General features: G+C 46.3%; 1 protein-coding gene across 1 annotated transcript in view; it reads right to left on the bottom strand.

Moving 5' to 3' along the window:
• Positions 1 to 15418, bottom strand: part of T265_10096 (hypothetical protein) — a gene marked incomplete at both ends in the record, with an annotated part of 35519 nt that extends 20101 nt beyond the window's left edge. Inside the window, 6 exon segments of the mRNA XM_009176368.1 lie at positions 58 to 288; positions 5283 to 5525; positions 7101 to 7430; positions 10267 to 10410; positions 15092 to 15205; positions 15221 to 15418. Coding sequence (XP_009174632.1) covers positions 58 to 288; positions 5283 to 5525; positions 7101 to 7430; positions 10267 to 10410; positions 15092 to 15205; positions 15221 to 15418 — 1260 coding nt within the window.
• Positions 15419 to 17202: the final 1784 nt, after the last annotated feature.

Here is a 17202-nt window from a genome sequence, read left to right on the forward strand (position 1 = left end):
CCCTAGACGATAGGGACGAACATCGAACAATGGCAAAGTTACAATGAACCTCATTACATTAGCAAACGGACAGCAGGCCCACTCGTCATTCGGTAGGGGGCAACAGGTAGTTCCATCGTCGCACTGGAATTCAGGGTTGCCACACGCGATCCTCGTGGCAGAAGGAGAGGGAAGAGATGATGGCTGAAGTAACGGAGTATCTACAACGTTTTTCACGCAAGTCTCTTTCTCCATATTGCATTTGTAGCCTGAAGGACAGCAATGGAGACCGTCCGGACAGCAAACAGCCTGGGGAAGAAACAAACAACAAACACACCAATCGACGAACTCTCGGGCAACGAAGATGAGGCACTTAGATAAAATAGGTGGCATGTGAAAGAATGATGGGAAAATGACTGGCAAGCGACGAAATGTGTGAAGTCGCATTATAATCCACTGGAACACAAAAGGGGCGAGATGGACCAAGTGGTTAGAGCCTGAATTTACTGACCGGAAGGTCCGTGGTTCGAACCCGATCTCTGCCTGTTTAGGCTGTTTAGGCCTGTTTAGGCTTGGACAACCTGGCAGTATCCCAGCCCTCGTGCCTCCTTCGTGTGGCAAGACAGCTAGGCACCGAAAGGGTGCTACAGCTGAACGATTGTTTTTGCTGGAACACGAATGTTACACCAGACAACACATCCCTCTTCTAGGACTACTACAACACCAGTCTGATCAGGAAAATAAAAGATGAAGTAAACATACAAAGCCTTCTAAAACCTTATTCTGTGGGGCAAAACCTCTGCAAGCTACGTCTTCAAGGATTTTCAGCTGTGTGCACCTAACTGATTATATGTCTTCAAGATTGACCATTTTTAATCTGACTACAAAACTAGGGTAAGCTTAGATTTGTCTTAACGACAAAACCCGTTTGAGCTAGGCCCCAACAGGACCTGTTGGTCTAGCAACCTGACCTGTAAGATACGGGATACACGGAAGTACATTGGGGGCCAATGACTATGGTTGGAAGTGAACCGTTTGGGTAGCTCTTAAACCACATGCCATGAGTCAGACAAAGGATCACAAATGATTTCCTCTGTAGTTAGGACAGTGATGAATTCGGTATTGAGTAGATTATGCCCAAACAGAAAAACCCTGTCTGGAGTGAGACATTTGAACTGGACCATGATTTCTGCCTGAACCAATCTGTACTGCATCAGTTTACGCGTGACCTACTACGGAACGTTATAAACTTTTCGTATTTTGTGTCGGACACGTTCCTTCACACTGTAGTCCTATCACCTGATTTCGAAAAGTTTGAAGGGTTATCGGTGGACCTAAAGCGGTTCATCGTTGAAGAATACGACCTAGTTTTATCGATGTACTATCGATGTATGTGGTACACTTCAGTTGGAGTGGAATCCATCGATATGCGTCTTACCGGATTCTCCTCAGAGGCCGTATAATCAACACTCCGGTTCCAAATGCCATCGTTTTTTTTCGCCTGCACACTTGTGGTTTGCTTTTTGTGCATTCTTCAGCACGCCCTCTTCCGCATGACCCTTTTCCCATTTGTTTAGGAACGCCCCCAAAATATGGTCCTTAAAAGTCGCCAGTGACAGTCTTGCTGTCGATGTTTATTCGGAATATCTGAGTGCGGAGAAGTAACCCCACCTAAACCAAGAGAGGATCCAAGCGACTTACTATCCGGAGCCTCCGCTGGGTCGAATCCACGCCTATTAGCCAGACGTGTCACCTTTGAAGAGCATTCAGGAGACTTAGCTGAGCCAGGATCACTCACAACCAGTGGTGTAAGCTAAGACTTCTCACAGAGTCAGTCAGTTCAAAGTGCTAACCAGCTATTTATTACATAAACCCTGAGAAGACCTACTCTACCCTTGCATAACTAGCAGTCTCTGACACACGCACCGCGGTTTCGAACAAACGCGAAGGGTAAGGAAATCCGTTATCGAACTTCCGGGATATTGTGTCTGAGGAGTCTGATAATAAATAGCCTTTTGCGAAAGTCCGGCTCTGATCAGCGTTCCAATGCATGCTCCCGTCTTTGGAAAGAGTTCATGTACGATAGGTAACAAGGTTGGCTCTAGCCAAGCTCGTATGGAACTTGCTCCAAGACAGCTTTCGCCAGGCCGTAGCTGTGAGAGCCAAATTCTAACCTTTTGCTGAACGAGAACATAGATCATAGATTGATCATCACAGTGTTTGTAGATGTTGGTGCAGCATTCGACTCCGCGAATCGCATCATTTAATTGAATTGCCTCCTAAGAGGTGAGAACACTGAGCTAAATTTACTACCAAACCTCAGAGAAAGTCATAATCACCATCGACAGCATGACATCAGTGTTCAACACCGATGCTTCACTGCCGTACAACCATGATTTATTTGAAAGCCTTATTGTAAAGAAAAGAGTAAAGCTGGACAGGGAAGGGACTCAATCATTCCGAGGTGCCTATACCTCCAGACACTCCCTCAGGCAATCTGGATAGAAACTGGCAACAAGAACGCCACTGACATCGGTTGGTAGCCTTATCCTGTAGTGTCTCCAACAAGGTGCAGTGTAGATCATGCGGTCCCCATCCTGGAAGGCGAGTAGCACAGACAGCACCCAACCGTTTCGTGATCTCCTTCATACTCCTCTGCCAAGTAAGGGGTTGGCCATCTCTCTGTTTACGCAACTCTGAGTTGGGCATGGAAAACAGCACTCTCTTCGGCAAACGATGCTTCGGCATACGTAACACATGTCCCAACCAACGCAGCTTCTGGTGCTGGACACATTCTTCAATGGAAGTACCCGTTACACAACCGAAAATGCGCTTTCTAATCGCCTCATTACGGACACGCCGACACCAACCCACGCGAGCTACGGGTTTGAGACAACGATTGTCGAACACCTGAAGACGTCTCAGTCCCGCTGCTCAAACAGGCCAAGCCCCATAGCCATATAGGAAAAGTCAGGGTCTGTGGTCAGCTTTGTCGCTCCCTCACCGCGTCCAGTGGCGTGCAGTACTATTACTCAATCCCTTTTTCCTTGATTCCGTAACCAACGACACTCAGCAATGCACGAGAAGGTTAGGCTTATGACAATCTCCAAGTTCGGTTTATCAGAACGATTGTCGACTTCAAGTTTATTCATGATAGCCTTTCGTCTGCTAACACCACCACCCAATAAAGTGCGTTTTGGATAGCGTGACAACGGGGACAGATCGACATGACACGTTTCCCCCCACCCGCAGAATACAGTGTGTAACACGTTGGAGGTAGTCAAAAGCTCTACACACCTAAATAGTTGTATGACTTTTGGGGTAACCACTCTCGAAACTCCACCGGTCATGACCGAATTCCACTACCGCATTCCTCATCTGATGCTAAACTTTTTCGACCTACGCTCAGTCATGCCAGAAGCAATGCATATAATCGATATAGGATCCCTTTTAACACTGTTACCACGTTTGAAAAGCATTAAGAAATCATACAATAATAGAGTTCCGTTTGCATCAGCGTTGTATTCCGTTTTTTTAAACAGTGTATACTGTCTCCTCCTCACAAACCTGAATTCGATTCACTCAATTTTGTCCTTTAAGTTACCATGTACTCTATTCTGATTTAGGTTTGGATAGAAAATGAAAAAGATAACCGTTCAGCTGTAACATGCTTTCGATGCCTAACTGCCAAGCCACCTCAAGGAAGCGCGAGGGCTGGGACACTGCCAGGTTGCCCACGCCTAGACAGGGGAAGTTGAGAGGCAGAGGTCAGGTCCCAACCACGGACCTTTCGATCAGTAAATTCGCACTCTAACCACTGAACCATCTCGCCCCCACCGTTGATGTCGGTCTGGACTCTTGTAAAATCAAGGCAACTAACAATCAGTCACATATCCACCATCAATCCTGCACAACAAGGTAGTTCTCTCATGTTTCTCATGCTTCATACTATTGCTCTGTATGCATGCATTGTTTGAAACCCAGGTGAAAATTCACATGCAGACGAGTAGTTTTGAAATAAAACGAACGTGTCTATACGAGCCTACCTATTTACGGATGTCAGTGGTTGGTAAGAGACAGCGCTCGCCGTCTTCCAGGGAAATACAGCCACGCAAAAAGGTGACGATGACCACCAAACCTCATAAGAGTGTTGACAGAATGAGATTTGGAAATGTCTAAGTGACTTCGTCCTGTAAGAAAAGCCAATTTTATGTTGAAAAGCCGAGAAGCACTGTACAGTTGTTTAGAAGCGTCAGCAGTGCGAATCTCACTAAACTCCGGGGAGTCTCGAACTCGCGACCTTCGGGCTAGTAGTTCGAGCGTTCGACCACGAACAGCTGATAAGCAATGTGGTCAACTCGCATTCAGATGGGAGGAAAACCACCAAGAAAGACCCATAGGAATGTTGAGTGCTCTCTGATTTGCCTAATTGTCTCTGCTTCCAGTACTGGGTTTCACAATAAGTACACTGCATGATACTGTATTAGATATGATAGAGGGGGGAAATGGCTGAGTGGCGAATCTACTGAGTTAGAGTGCGAATCAACTGATCGGAAGGTCCGTGGTTCGAACCCGACCCGCTCTGCCCCTCGGCTTCCTCTATCTAAGGGCTTGGGCAACCTGGCAATGCCCCACCTCTCGTGATTCTTTCTGGTGGCGCTGAAAGGGTGCTACAACTGAACGATTATCAATTATTATTATGGCACCGTACTGTAATTAGATAACCCGAAAATAGACGCCAGCTCAAAGTAAATAGCGTAAAATCGTCCATCGGGGGACGTTTTTCAGACCATCGTCTATTCAAACATCATACACAATAGGTACCCCGTACCTTGAAGTGAATTTTTCACGAAGTTTTACCCAGCTGGGTTAATCAGTGCTGCACAATTAGGTTGGAACTGTGGATCACTTGATTCTTTGAGTACGGCTCCAAACATTCAGGTCATTACGCGCTATCACAACACATCATCCAGTGAAAGATCAGCTGTAGCACCCTTCCGGTGCCTAACTGCCATGCCACCCGAAAGAGGCACGAGGGCTGCGCTACTGCCAGGATGTCTAAGCCTAGACAGGGGAATTCGAGAGACAGAGGTCCGGTTCGAACCACGCACCTTCTGGTCAATAAATCCGCGCTCTAACCACTGAGCCATCTCGCCCCCTCCCAGAAACAGTTGGACAGATCGGTCAGCACGTGATACATTTCGCTAGAGGGATAGCGCTATGCTTCACCCTAAACAGCGAGAAAGCAAAAAGAGTTTCAGAAGTCAAACACGGTGGACTAAAAGCATATTTTCTCCATTTACCTCAGAGAGCGGGCAACATCCCCAGGTTTTGTCAGCCAGTTGGCAGCATGTGTGAGTGTAAGGACATCTGGAATGTCCGTCTGGACAAAGTTGTTCATCATTCAGAGTCAGATCATTGGGTTTAGCCTGTTCGGTTACCGGCTGCAGCCGCTGAGACGCTGAACTGGACCGGCATAGTCCTGTTTCCGTTTCGCAAGTGTAGCTTTCCGGACAGCAGTGTTCTTTGTCAGCACAGCAGACTGCCTGCACAGGGGAAAATGTATTGAGATGACAATGGTCGAAATAGTAGGAATTGGAAAGGGAAAACATAGGAGCCAGCCATTTGAGTGTGCTGCACAGAACAGTCTTCAATGTGGCACAACTCATCGGGCACTTGTCGCTGCAGTGTGTGACGTGGTTTGTTCAATAGCAACAACAATCAACATCAATAAAGTTATGTAAGGTACATGACTGAAAACGTCTCACGATGACTTAGACCTGGAGTTGTGCGCATGGTCACATTCACCAGTCATGGGCGTTGGTGGGTCATACAAACATGGAGAAGAGTCTCGAATATACAAACCAAGCAGAGTCAGTAAAAAAGGACTCTGACGATTGGTCTTCCCAGTAGGTAGTATAACAAAACACACGAAATTTGTCTTATCTAGATCAACTGCATTGGGCAGTGACGAAACCTTCGATCTGAGCTGGGTTCACCATATACCCATCAAGCGGAAATGGACGAAGATGCTGCACATATGAAAAACATTGGTAGAATGCACCAGATTTACGATTTATTAGTGCACTCCAATCTGAAAATCGTTCGAACTTGTCACTCGTTAGTCACAGCTGGCACACCATAAATTGTAGCGAAAACCCAATCGTTGATGTGGGACCATCACGTGTTATCGGTAAATCGAACAACTGTACAGCCATTGGTGCTTCAATCAAAACTACCCTATCTTCATTGTATACAAAGTATGCCGGCAGCATGCAGCTTCCGGCTTAATAATATCATTCCCAGTAGTTTCTATAGTTTTGGCAACACATAGCGATCAAATAGGTTAACTTCACCTGTGACATAACTTGGGAAGCAACTCAGCAAGCTTTGTTTTATGGTTGAAGCGTCCGTTCGGACAGTCGTAGGTAAAAAAAAAGATATTATCCGTAATAATTTGCTATCAGGTTAAGATATCACCGGGCTTGTGTGGCAAAGACTTTGGGCGTTTGAAAATCTGCTCGCTTCCAGCGGAGATTTTCAACCTGTTTGGAGCTTCGGGTATCATTGCAAAGGCATTCTTGGTGAGTCCTTTCCTTCGGTACTTCAGTTGTTCTGGTTGATCAGCCTGGTTTCCGAAAATCTGAGAACCAACCTGACATCACATACGTGCGCCTCGACTCTGCTAGTTGTCAAACACAATAACAACGTCTATCAAGCAAGGGGGCTCTCCGTGAAAAACGGTTTTCCAAAGGCGCTGTACACTGACTCCCGTGGATCCGTGAGGATCTACGGCAACCTCTCGCCTGGGTTTCCCAAACCCACTGATTTCAGGCAAGGGGGTCTTCTATTCTACATTAACTTTGATTCCATAATTGGTGTCCACAGGAAGCTTCCTTGTTTCCTTAGAGGGCATCCGTTGACAGACACCAACTAAACAGAGGAAACAGCTTTCTTTGGATCTGACTCCGTTGATTTAAAAACCACATTGAGTGATCTAAATGTGTGAGGTAGATAATCCATACCGCTAAGAAAAATTAGTGCCACTCTGACCTGAAAAAATAAGTGGAATTAATATTACACGAATATATGGTGATGGTAGATGAGCCTGATCATCCTACCCTCGGAAATGGACAGCAGGCATACTGGTCGAATAGGTCGAGACAACAAGTCGTTCCATCAGGACACTGATGCAATTCATCTGCACACTGAACCCACGAACTAGTCACAGCGTCCCACGAGCGCTGTGCCGTGTCATTCACAGATGTGTGCTGGTCCACGCGATCAGACTCAGTACGAGAAATTCCCAGTCTGCTCATGAATACAAGGGGCAAGGACGGATCAACTTCATTTGTGAGAGGAACTTGTTCGACCGGATCACATTCTCCTTTTTGTGCGTTACACTCGGTTCCGTGTGGACAACAATGGAGTCCGTCACCGCAGCACACAGCCTGGAAGAGTGAAGAGCACCAGAGGGTGAAAGATGACATAAACACTTACGAGACAAATCATGGGATACAGGAAAGTGCTACAAGTGGCAAGTCCCTTGTTTCTTTCTTTCCACGTGGAACCTGTGCCAACCCCCCAAACAACTAGTCGACTACATCCGTAGAAGAGCCGGGTGAACCACAATACTCGCTGAATTCAAAAATTAGAATGGAATCGGGGATATTTTAATCTCGGAATCTAAGTCTGATCTGATTCGATCGGTGGAAGAACGGAAGCTGGAAAGTCAAACATGTGCCAACAGCACGTGACTCCGTACGTGATAGAAATCGTAAACAATCTTCCGAACGACCAAGTTTGTGCAGTGCTTCGTGCAACGAATAAACGCTTTGATTGAGGTCAGCTAAGTGTGATATTCCGCATACTGAATCCATAATTAGAGGTCCATACATGTCCACTGGTTCTTTCAGAGCTTGTGTCATCATCACCAAAGACAACAACATCAGTGTTGCCACTGATGCTTCACTGCCGAACATGTATGGCGACGTGTTCCGTAAAAAAATGGTAATGTACTTGCATTTCCAGGCGAACACCGCTGCCTTGCGGTTAGGCTTTTGAGCCAAGGGCTTTGGTTGATGACCCTAATCGTCCTCCTGTCTAGGTGTGGGCGCCCTGGCAGTATCGCAGCCCACGTACAACCGTGAACTGCACATACACAAACTGCAGGGCTTGTGTAGAGGAAACTTGGTGGAATCTTTCTTTGATATATTCGGTCACGGGGATGCATTGGTATTTCATCTTTCCCGCAAACTGTTTCGCTGTTAATCGTCCTTTTTGGCCAGTTGCGCTAATCAGCTGAAACAGAAGGGGGGTGTTCTGTAGCAATCCAATAGCACTCCCCCTTTCTCATACTCTTTCAGAGGCCTCTAATTTGGGGGAGAAATTATAGTTTGAAGACACACCGCTGCTCTGCTGGTGTGACATTTGTGGCGCCTACAGTTGGAGAGTACAATTATCCATCAGCTTGCGATGACAACCAATTCACTGGAAAATACATTGATCCCTGATACGGATGAAGATGAATTCATTTGTGGTTAAAAACCAGCAGGACGAACTGCAAACAACACGGTGAAAAATGGTATCAACCTAATACACCCATGATTGATGCAGAGAAGTGGACAATTGTCTGGTTATATTCTTTCCCGGTGGATTTCCATAGTTGCGGTTGAATTTGCTATGTCTCCCAAAAGCGCTGCAGTTTACCGGCCTATCCGAGAAAAAAACAGTTCACTACTACCTGTATGACACATTTGAATTTGTGGACCTTATAAGGCAGAGTGATTTCAACCACAGAATCATCCTTTCGCTCACAACAGTCTCCTTATTCACAAAGGTAGCTCCGCTGGAAACTGCTACCTACCTATGCACACGTATTGTAGCTGCAAACGTAGCGTTAGACGTACCAACAGATAAGTTTAAATGACGAATTATCCCCAAAAGAACAGGACCATTACTGGCTGACGTCTGCACGGATAAACATGAGAACGATGGATGAAATTCGTAGCATAGATAGGTAGACATCTTTTGTATTGTCAGTAGGTTCGCGCCTCAACCATTGAGCTATCTCGAGCTCAGAAGAAACCTCGTCCGCTGTTTGGCTTCAAGTGTACCAAAAATATGTTCAGATGGCGCAACGGAACGCGAATGGATGCTACTAGAAACTCTATAAAGGACGTCACTCCGAAGCGGTAAGATCCACGTTCAACCCGGCTAAATTTCGGTGCTTCATCTCAAGTTCACCTCTTCTATGTCCACAAAATGGAAACAAACTGTCAGTGCTGACATCATCGATGGTTGTTAATGTATCCACGTGTGCATGGGGTGCCAGTGATGTGGGTCTCTGTGAACTAGAAAACGCTGGAAATAAATGGGTACATGCAAAATACGGACTCTGCTCCGGTCCATTTAATCAACACGAGGCTAATCTTTGATCGGGACACCGGATATCGAATCGTGTGCCAGATGCTAAAAAAATCATATCGCGCAATCAGGTAACTGCCATTCGACTCCACATGTCCGAACTTTTTGGACAGAAGAGATTTGTCCAAGTCACCCAGCTGAACTGATTCACTGCTAGTCTCTCGTCTGAAAATAGCCATAACTCCCACAACTATCAGTGTTAGACTACCTTTGTCTCGAATAACATACAGAATTTCCTACCCCCACGTTTGTCTTGCCGTGAGTCACTGTTATTACGTTTGATCGCATTTAGCATTTGTACTAAGCGGTGCCTTACTAAACAGAAATATTGTCGCGTATTAAACAACTCTCTTGCTTTGCTGATATATTGTAAGTCTTCAATGGATGAATATATACAGAAGCAAACCCTCCTTTCTAAAAAATTCCAAACGAAGTGACCCTTTGGGTTCGGTCTTCCGGTTGACTTGAGGACAGCCCGTGAGTAATCTGCATAGTTTTAAGCCACCTTTGGAGTATATACATATATATATATATATATTTCAGGAAATTGCATCACTTCAGCGACTGTTGGTTGAATACTTGTCCCCTGGAAGGGATTTTGCTCAGGAAGCCAGACGAATACGATGGGTTTGAATCAGTCTGATGAAGATGTACCAACCGTACCTTGAGATGAACTTTTTCTGAGTGTTTGTTACATAGAATCATGTCCTGGGCTCTAACTTCACAGTCCTATAGTAAAACACATGAAGATTTGGAAGACTTGAAAACTTGGAAAATGGGGCTCAAGTTTGCATTTATCCCAAAAAACAACATCCGAGACATACAGGCAAAGAATGAAGCAAACCTCTGACAGAAACTTACATTTGGAAGGTCACAGCATCCCCAAGATCCATTGTCCAAAGAGCAACACGTGGAATTATTTGGGCAAGTATACTTTTTATCGGGACACAAAGTCGGTGTGCCTACATCAGGCTTGTTGAGGTCTAACTGACCAAAACCGTCATCCTAAGTAGCAAACGAAAAGAACCAGTAAGATCTCAAAAGCAAACAGGATTGTACAGCAAATACTTTTCACATTTCAAGTAAAAAAAACTGCCATTAGGATCATAACGCGTCAACTTGATGTGCTCTGTTCAGAGAAACTGTCGCGTGTCACAACGGCCGAGAGGAATCTACGCGAATTGTTCAGCTGTAGCACCCTTTCGGTGCCTAGCTGCCGTGCCACCAGAAGGTTGCACGAGGGCTGGGATACTGCCAGGTTGCCTAAGCCTAGACAGCGGAAGTCGAGAGTCAGAGGTCGGGTTCGAACCACGGACTTTCCGGTCATTTTCGACGTCCAGGTTCATCGTCAACATACACAGCCGGATACAGTTAGTGAATCAGTGTTGAACTGCCAAATAATTGATAAAAAGAATGTTCTAATGATGAACGGAAAGGGAGGGAAAGAAAACGTATGGTCCTATGGCAAACGATTGCGAACAAAGCACCTACATCTGGGATCAGAAAGGAGATACACGCATTTGAACATCGCACCATAAGTGAGATTCAACCAACGTACTTTGCGAACCTCACTCAACATAAGCCCATCCTGCGAGGATAAATAAAAGTTTGCTAGGTGGTCCTAATAGGAAGTGGGGATCGTCGCCCTAAGCAGGAAGGCCCGAAGATCCTACTCGGTTTCGAAGTAACCGCCCTCGTTTCGCGTTGCCAAGTTATGACATCTTTCCCGCGAGCCTTTCACCAACAGAAGTTCGAAGTACATAATAAGGAACTGTTTTGGTGGCTGATCCTTTTTATTAGACGGCAGTAGAACATGTGGCACGCGTCACGACTACTTTAACTTACTGCTCTGGTGATTCTGATTCATGACCCCGAACTCACTTACATACCATTTCATCGAGAAGTTGGGGCTAGCTGACTCCAGCTGCAACAGTAGAGTGTTTTAGGTTTTTGGATCAGAAGGGCCAAGTTTCACAACTATCAATTAAGGCCTTTATTACGGTTGCCATGTACGCACAACCCTTAAGCTTGACTGACGTCAAAACCGAGTCAAGCTCAAAAATGTCTTAGTAATGCGTGCACCGATTCCTGTCACGAAACTCTAGCTTATGCAGCCGTGCAGATAAGCGAACCAGTCATAAAACAGTTTTCTTTTTCTGAAGTTTAAGGACACAGGGGGCTCAAAATTCTTGCACAATGTAAGAGATCATATCCGAAATTTCATTTAGAAGAGAATGTGCAGGCTGATGGTCACCAGGTGACAAAACAATACCGTCCACATGAGGCAAACCTGCTGGTCTTTCCTTAGATGGAAGTTCATTATCAGTAAAGCATCGGTGTTGAACACTGATGTCATGCTGTCGATGATGACGATGATGATGACGATGATGATGATGATGATGATGATGATGATGATGATAGTTTAAGGACACAGGGGGCTCAAAATTCTTGCACAATGTAAGAGATCATATCCGAAATTTCATTTAGAAGAGAATGTGCAGGCTGATGGTCACCAGGTGACAAAACAATACCGTCCACGTGAGGCAAACCTGCTGGTCTTTCCTTAGATGGAAGTTCATTATCAGTAAAGCATCGGTGTTGAACACTGATGTCATGCTGTCGATGATGACGATGATGATGACGATGATGATGATGACGATGCATTATCAGTGCCCTTGGTTCCTTGAATTGCACATTCCATGATGATATCGACGAAAAAATGAACAGAAATGGAGAGCGCAGCCCTGCAGAAGCCCACTACTACGAAGACTTCTGAACAGTTCCTTGTAAACTCTTACAAGGCCAGAAGTAAGGGAACAGAGGGCGCAGATTATATTCACGAACGCGTCGAGGTTGGTGAGGGCAAAGGCGAGCTTCCTGCGTCAGCCCCATCCCGTGAATCCACTGCACTGGAATTACCATTTAGGATTAGCTGACCTCGAGGATGTGGACCGGAAGGTGTTGGCTCGAACACCCAAGTGACGAAATGCACAGCAGATACCTAGCAGGGGCTTTCCTGAATAAAAACAATAAAATAATTGGTCAGCTGCAACACCCTTCTAGCGCCTAGCTACCATACTTCTAAAAAGAAGCACAAATGCTGCTACTGCCAGGTTGCCCAATCTAGACAGAAGCAGTCGAGATGCAGAGGTTGAGTTCGAAACGCGAATCTTCCGGTAAGGTCGCGCTATAACCATTGAACCATCTCGAGCTCCTTTCTGAATGCTGTGAAAGATGTCACTGGTTTCCGTGGGTCCACGCATCACGCAAAGGTGTAACCGTAGGTTTTCGAGCTCGGAATGAGGTTGAAATAGGTCACTGGTTAAGACACGAGCTTATTGACGGCAAGGTCCGTGGTTGGAACCTAACCTTAGCACCTTACCTGGCCCTGTCTAGGCTTGAGCAACCTAATAGTATCTCCGCCTTCATACTTCATTCGAGTGACATGGCAGCTGGGCACCGAAATGGTGTTGCAGCTGAAAGATTATTTCAACATTATTATTATTCCATTAAGTACAATTATGTACACAACTGACAGTCGTTTGGTTTTTGGCTCAGAAACTCCATGGATGAAAATGGTCTTTATGTCTGTCATGTTTAACTAAGGTAGAGGTTGTTTCCCTCCGTGCGGCTCTATGTCCAGAGGATGTCAGGAGAGCTATGAGGATATGGGGAATAGCTCGAACAACTATCTCCACGATGGAGATAGTTAGGCGGCAATACTAAAACTTCCCGAAGCTCAGACAAGTATTCCTCCTGATTGAGTACAATCGTTCAGCTGTAGCACTCTTTCGGTGCCTGACTGCCATGCCACCCGAAGGTTGCACGGGGGCTGGGATACTGCCAGGTTGCCCAAGCCTGGACAAGGGAAGTCGAGTTCGAACCACGGACTTCCCGATCGGTAAACTCGCGCTCTAACCACTTCGGCCACCTAAACAACTGTCAGAATTCGGGCGAGAAATAGCATCTGCGCGGACCGACAGGCTCGGCAGGTCCAGAAAGTTGGAGAGATAAAGGAGGTAGAAAGCTCTGGAATTGCACGTAAACTGTTTCAGGTGAAACGTGCCACAGGCCCACAGAGGGCTCTGGCGAGCAATACAATGATCGATAAAAATGGATTGCTTATCCCCAAAAATGAAGAGCACGTGAGTCGTCGGGTTGAGCATCCCCAGGAACAATTCAACTGGCCATATGAATTAACCCGGCTGGATTCCCAAGCACAATACAGCCCTGGACAGTGAGCCTGGTACCCCTGACGGCTTTGGAGATAAGCGAATACCTTTTGTCCCTCAAGCGTCACCGAGCTGCTGCTCCGGGACGAACTCTCACTGTTCTGTGCAAAGATGAAAGCAATTTACACAACTGACGATTTCCTAACTTAGTTGCCACCAAAGAGACTGTCCCGACAAGTGGAGTGAATCGACAGTTGTATCCATTTTCAAAAAGGGTGTGCGAAGTGAGCATGAGTCACAAAGGAATTAGCTTGATATAAGCGACTATTTCGTTGCTTAAGTTACGTCCTCTTAAGAGGGCGTGTAAAGACAGGCCGGAAACAGCAAGTGAAATTCCCGCCTGGAAGGGCCTATGTGGATCACATCTTCACAATCCACCGTGTCCAAAGGGTACCACACGGCAAATCAGCGCACATGATTGTCCTCTGCGATTCGTGCACTGACTACATCAGACGAACTTCCGTTAGAGCTAACACAACTACTGCGAGCCGTAGGATTCTCCACAACCTCCAGTGCTCCCTTGAGTTTCAGTGGGTATGCTCAAAGGATGCACGTTCTGAAACGGCTTTGCATTTCGCAGGTGCACATATTTCGACCAAGTGGCTAACCTCGCTGGCTAAGACGCAACCACCAACTCTAAAGTGTGCTCGGAGCTACTCAATCTCCTGAACTCAGTTCGAGTTCAGACCTTTTGTGAGGTTGTTCAATGCGGCAGTTTTGATTAACACCTCATTTTATTAGCAGGATGAACTTTTTCTTCGTCCTCTCCTGAAGTGAATGAGTGCAACTAGCTACAGTATGTTTGGAAATATAAAGGTAAGAGAATGTGGATATTTTTGTTGCCGCCCATGTGACAAAGGTGGTGCAGTTACTTCAATCTTTGATGAACGGAGCCTTGTGTATTGTCCTTTTCATCAAAGTTGACTGCTAAATCCTTGCGTTATGTGCGTTTATCCAATCGTTATTTTAACATCCTTATAAGGTGCTTCGTTTTTATGTATTACTTTCGTTTACATGCGACTCAGTTGACTTGGCTCAGTGGTTAGAGCGCGAATTTACTGACCGGAAGGTCCGTTGTTCGAACCCGACCTCCGCCTCTCGACTTCCCCTGTCTAGGTTTGGGCAACCTTGCAGTACAAAAGCCCTCGTGCTCCCTGTGGGTGCACCGTAAGTGTTGCAGCTGAAAGATCATCATCGTACGCTGCTTTAGCCCCGCCACTCAAACCCAATAAACAACCTCGTCTACATGGGTCCAGGTTTTGATTTCCAAAGCTGCGGAATCGCGTGTAAGAACTGGGCAATCTTATCAGACATCGTAGAAGTCATGATAAACTAGTGCAACAATTAAGAATGGAGCCTGCTAGATGCGACAGAAATGTTGCGTAGTCGAACGGGCAAGGAGTAAACAAAAATAGTAAAGCATACCTTCCTCATTAAATTCTTCCTTGATACACGTGCACCAGTTTGGAAGGAACATGATAAGCCATCAGGATCACACGTGCTCCCTTGAGGGCAGCAAGATCTTCCATCTGTACAACAAACACCCTGTGTACATCCTTCGTCGAAACCTAACTATAACTTACATTAACGAAAGGACAGCACTGGAAATCTCCTTTGGATATTTCACAACAAGATTCTGTACAGTGAAGGCCGCAAGATGGGTCTCCCGAGAGCACCCCAACTGTCAACAGTAACACCAACAAAATCGGTAAACCTGGTCGCACCATCCGAGCAACGTTATGGTACTGACGCAGAGACACCAATGGATCCCGAACCGACATATATAAGGAATGGAGCAAAGTGATTGGTTAATTACGTTCAGTGGGTACGAAGAGAGAAACCAAAGTTTGGTGGTTGTGGCACCGACCAAGCGAACCGACATAAGGAATGGAGCAAAGTGATTGGTTAATTACGTCAGTGGGTACGAAGAGAGAAACCAAAGTTTGGTGGTTGTGGCACCGACCAAGTAGAGTTAGTAGATGACCGTGCCGCATCTGCTGAGGAGGATCTCGGTTCGCTTACATCTCAATGGCATCTTCAAAGGCTCTCCACCAGTAGGCGCAGTGTGGACCTTGTGCTGTGACATTGGCAGGAAGCCAAACCGGTGGCTACCGCAGCGCTGGTGATGAGGAAGACGACGATGAGGGTGGCGTATTTTTGGATCCTGGAATCCCAATCGCTGGTGCCATAGTCAGCCTCACTCCGCCTGGGAGTCCTCCAGCCTCAGCGCCGCAAACTTACCCCGGTCGGTCTCCAGTCCGGCAGCCTCCGCAACCTCTTCAAAGTCCTCCAGGAAGGTCCGAACATCTCCATCTCCGAAGGGTTGTGGCCACGGGATATTCATCTTTATCCAGGTCATGGCGCCAAATAGAACGAAGAAGGCCTTCGCTGAGGAGCTATTTATTTAAAAAACTGCCAGCTGACCAGCGTGTCCAGCGAGCCGCAACGAGCCTGGTTGCCGGCCTCAAATCCGTGGACTACGAAACGCGTCTCGCGATGCTTGATCTCTTTCCCCTAGAGTACCGTTGTCTCCGAGGGGACCTAATTCTTACTTATTCCCTGTTTGAACAAAGCTTGACAAACAGGTTTTTTACCGTTGACCCAACAAACACATGGCGGGGACATAGTAAGAAAATTTTCAAGCTCAGAGCGCACATATTCTCATTTCGGGTAGTAGCTGCGTGGAATGACCTTCCTCCGACGGTTGCCCACGCTCCTTCTGGAACCCAGTTTAAAGCACTATTAGACATGTGTTTATGTGAATCCTCGCGCTGGCAAGCATACTGCCACGCGCTGAGAACATAAAGAGCAGTGCTACATCCTCATTTTACTTATGCCCTTCAGGTGAACGACAGCCACTGACCGACAAGAACAAAGCCGACCCGAAAAACATGGGCAAAAGCCTAGATCCTGCGTATCAATCCGTGAATCCGTGAATCCGTGACCAGTTACAGACTATTGGACAGGGAAGCACCTGGTTCATTAAATCCTTTTTACAATATATGCACATCCGTCTTCTCTTGAACTCTTCTTCCTGATTTTTCCTGGTTATTCATTGACTGTTGCTCAAATCCAAGCAATGCTACGGAGCGGCTCCACAAATTCCGCAATAGATATCCCTTTTCCAAGGGACGCAAAGTGAAGAAGGAACCATAATACACGCATGCCTTCCCATCAGCAGTATCACCGTTACAGTAATGGTAGTAGTGTCGGGTCTGCTCAAATGCGTTTAGCTAGGTTAAGGTAGAACCGTTGAGCTCCATCACCCAAGGTACAATGTCTGGGATGAAGGCAACGAACGAACCCACCTATTGGTACACAGTTTCTAGGGTTGCCCGCGCTTCGCGGATCGAGTTTGTTCTTGTCGCTCAGGGGTAAAAACAAACATATAGTGTAGCACTGCTGCTTAACTTCTCATTGTCGCAGCACGGTTGCCAGCGTGAGGACTTAGAATCCGTCCAAAAAAGTTTTCATTGGGTCCGGGATATAGCGTGGATAGCAAAAGAGGGAAAGTTACTCCGCGCTCATTTTACCGGCGATGAAAAAAATGTTGTTCAAAGATGTT

The sequence above is a fragment of the Opisthorchis viverrini genome, assembly GCF_000715545.1.
Source record: "Opisthorchis viverrini unplaced genomic scaffold opera_v5_330, whole genome shotgun sequence".
Taxonomy (NCBI): domain Eukaryota; kingdom Metazoa; phylum Platyhelminthes; class Trematoda; order Opisthorchiida; family Opisthorchiidae; genus Opisthorchis; species Opisthorchis viverrini.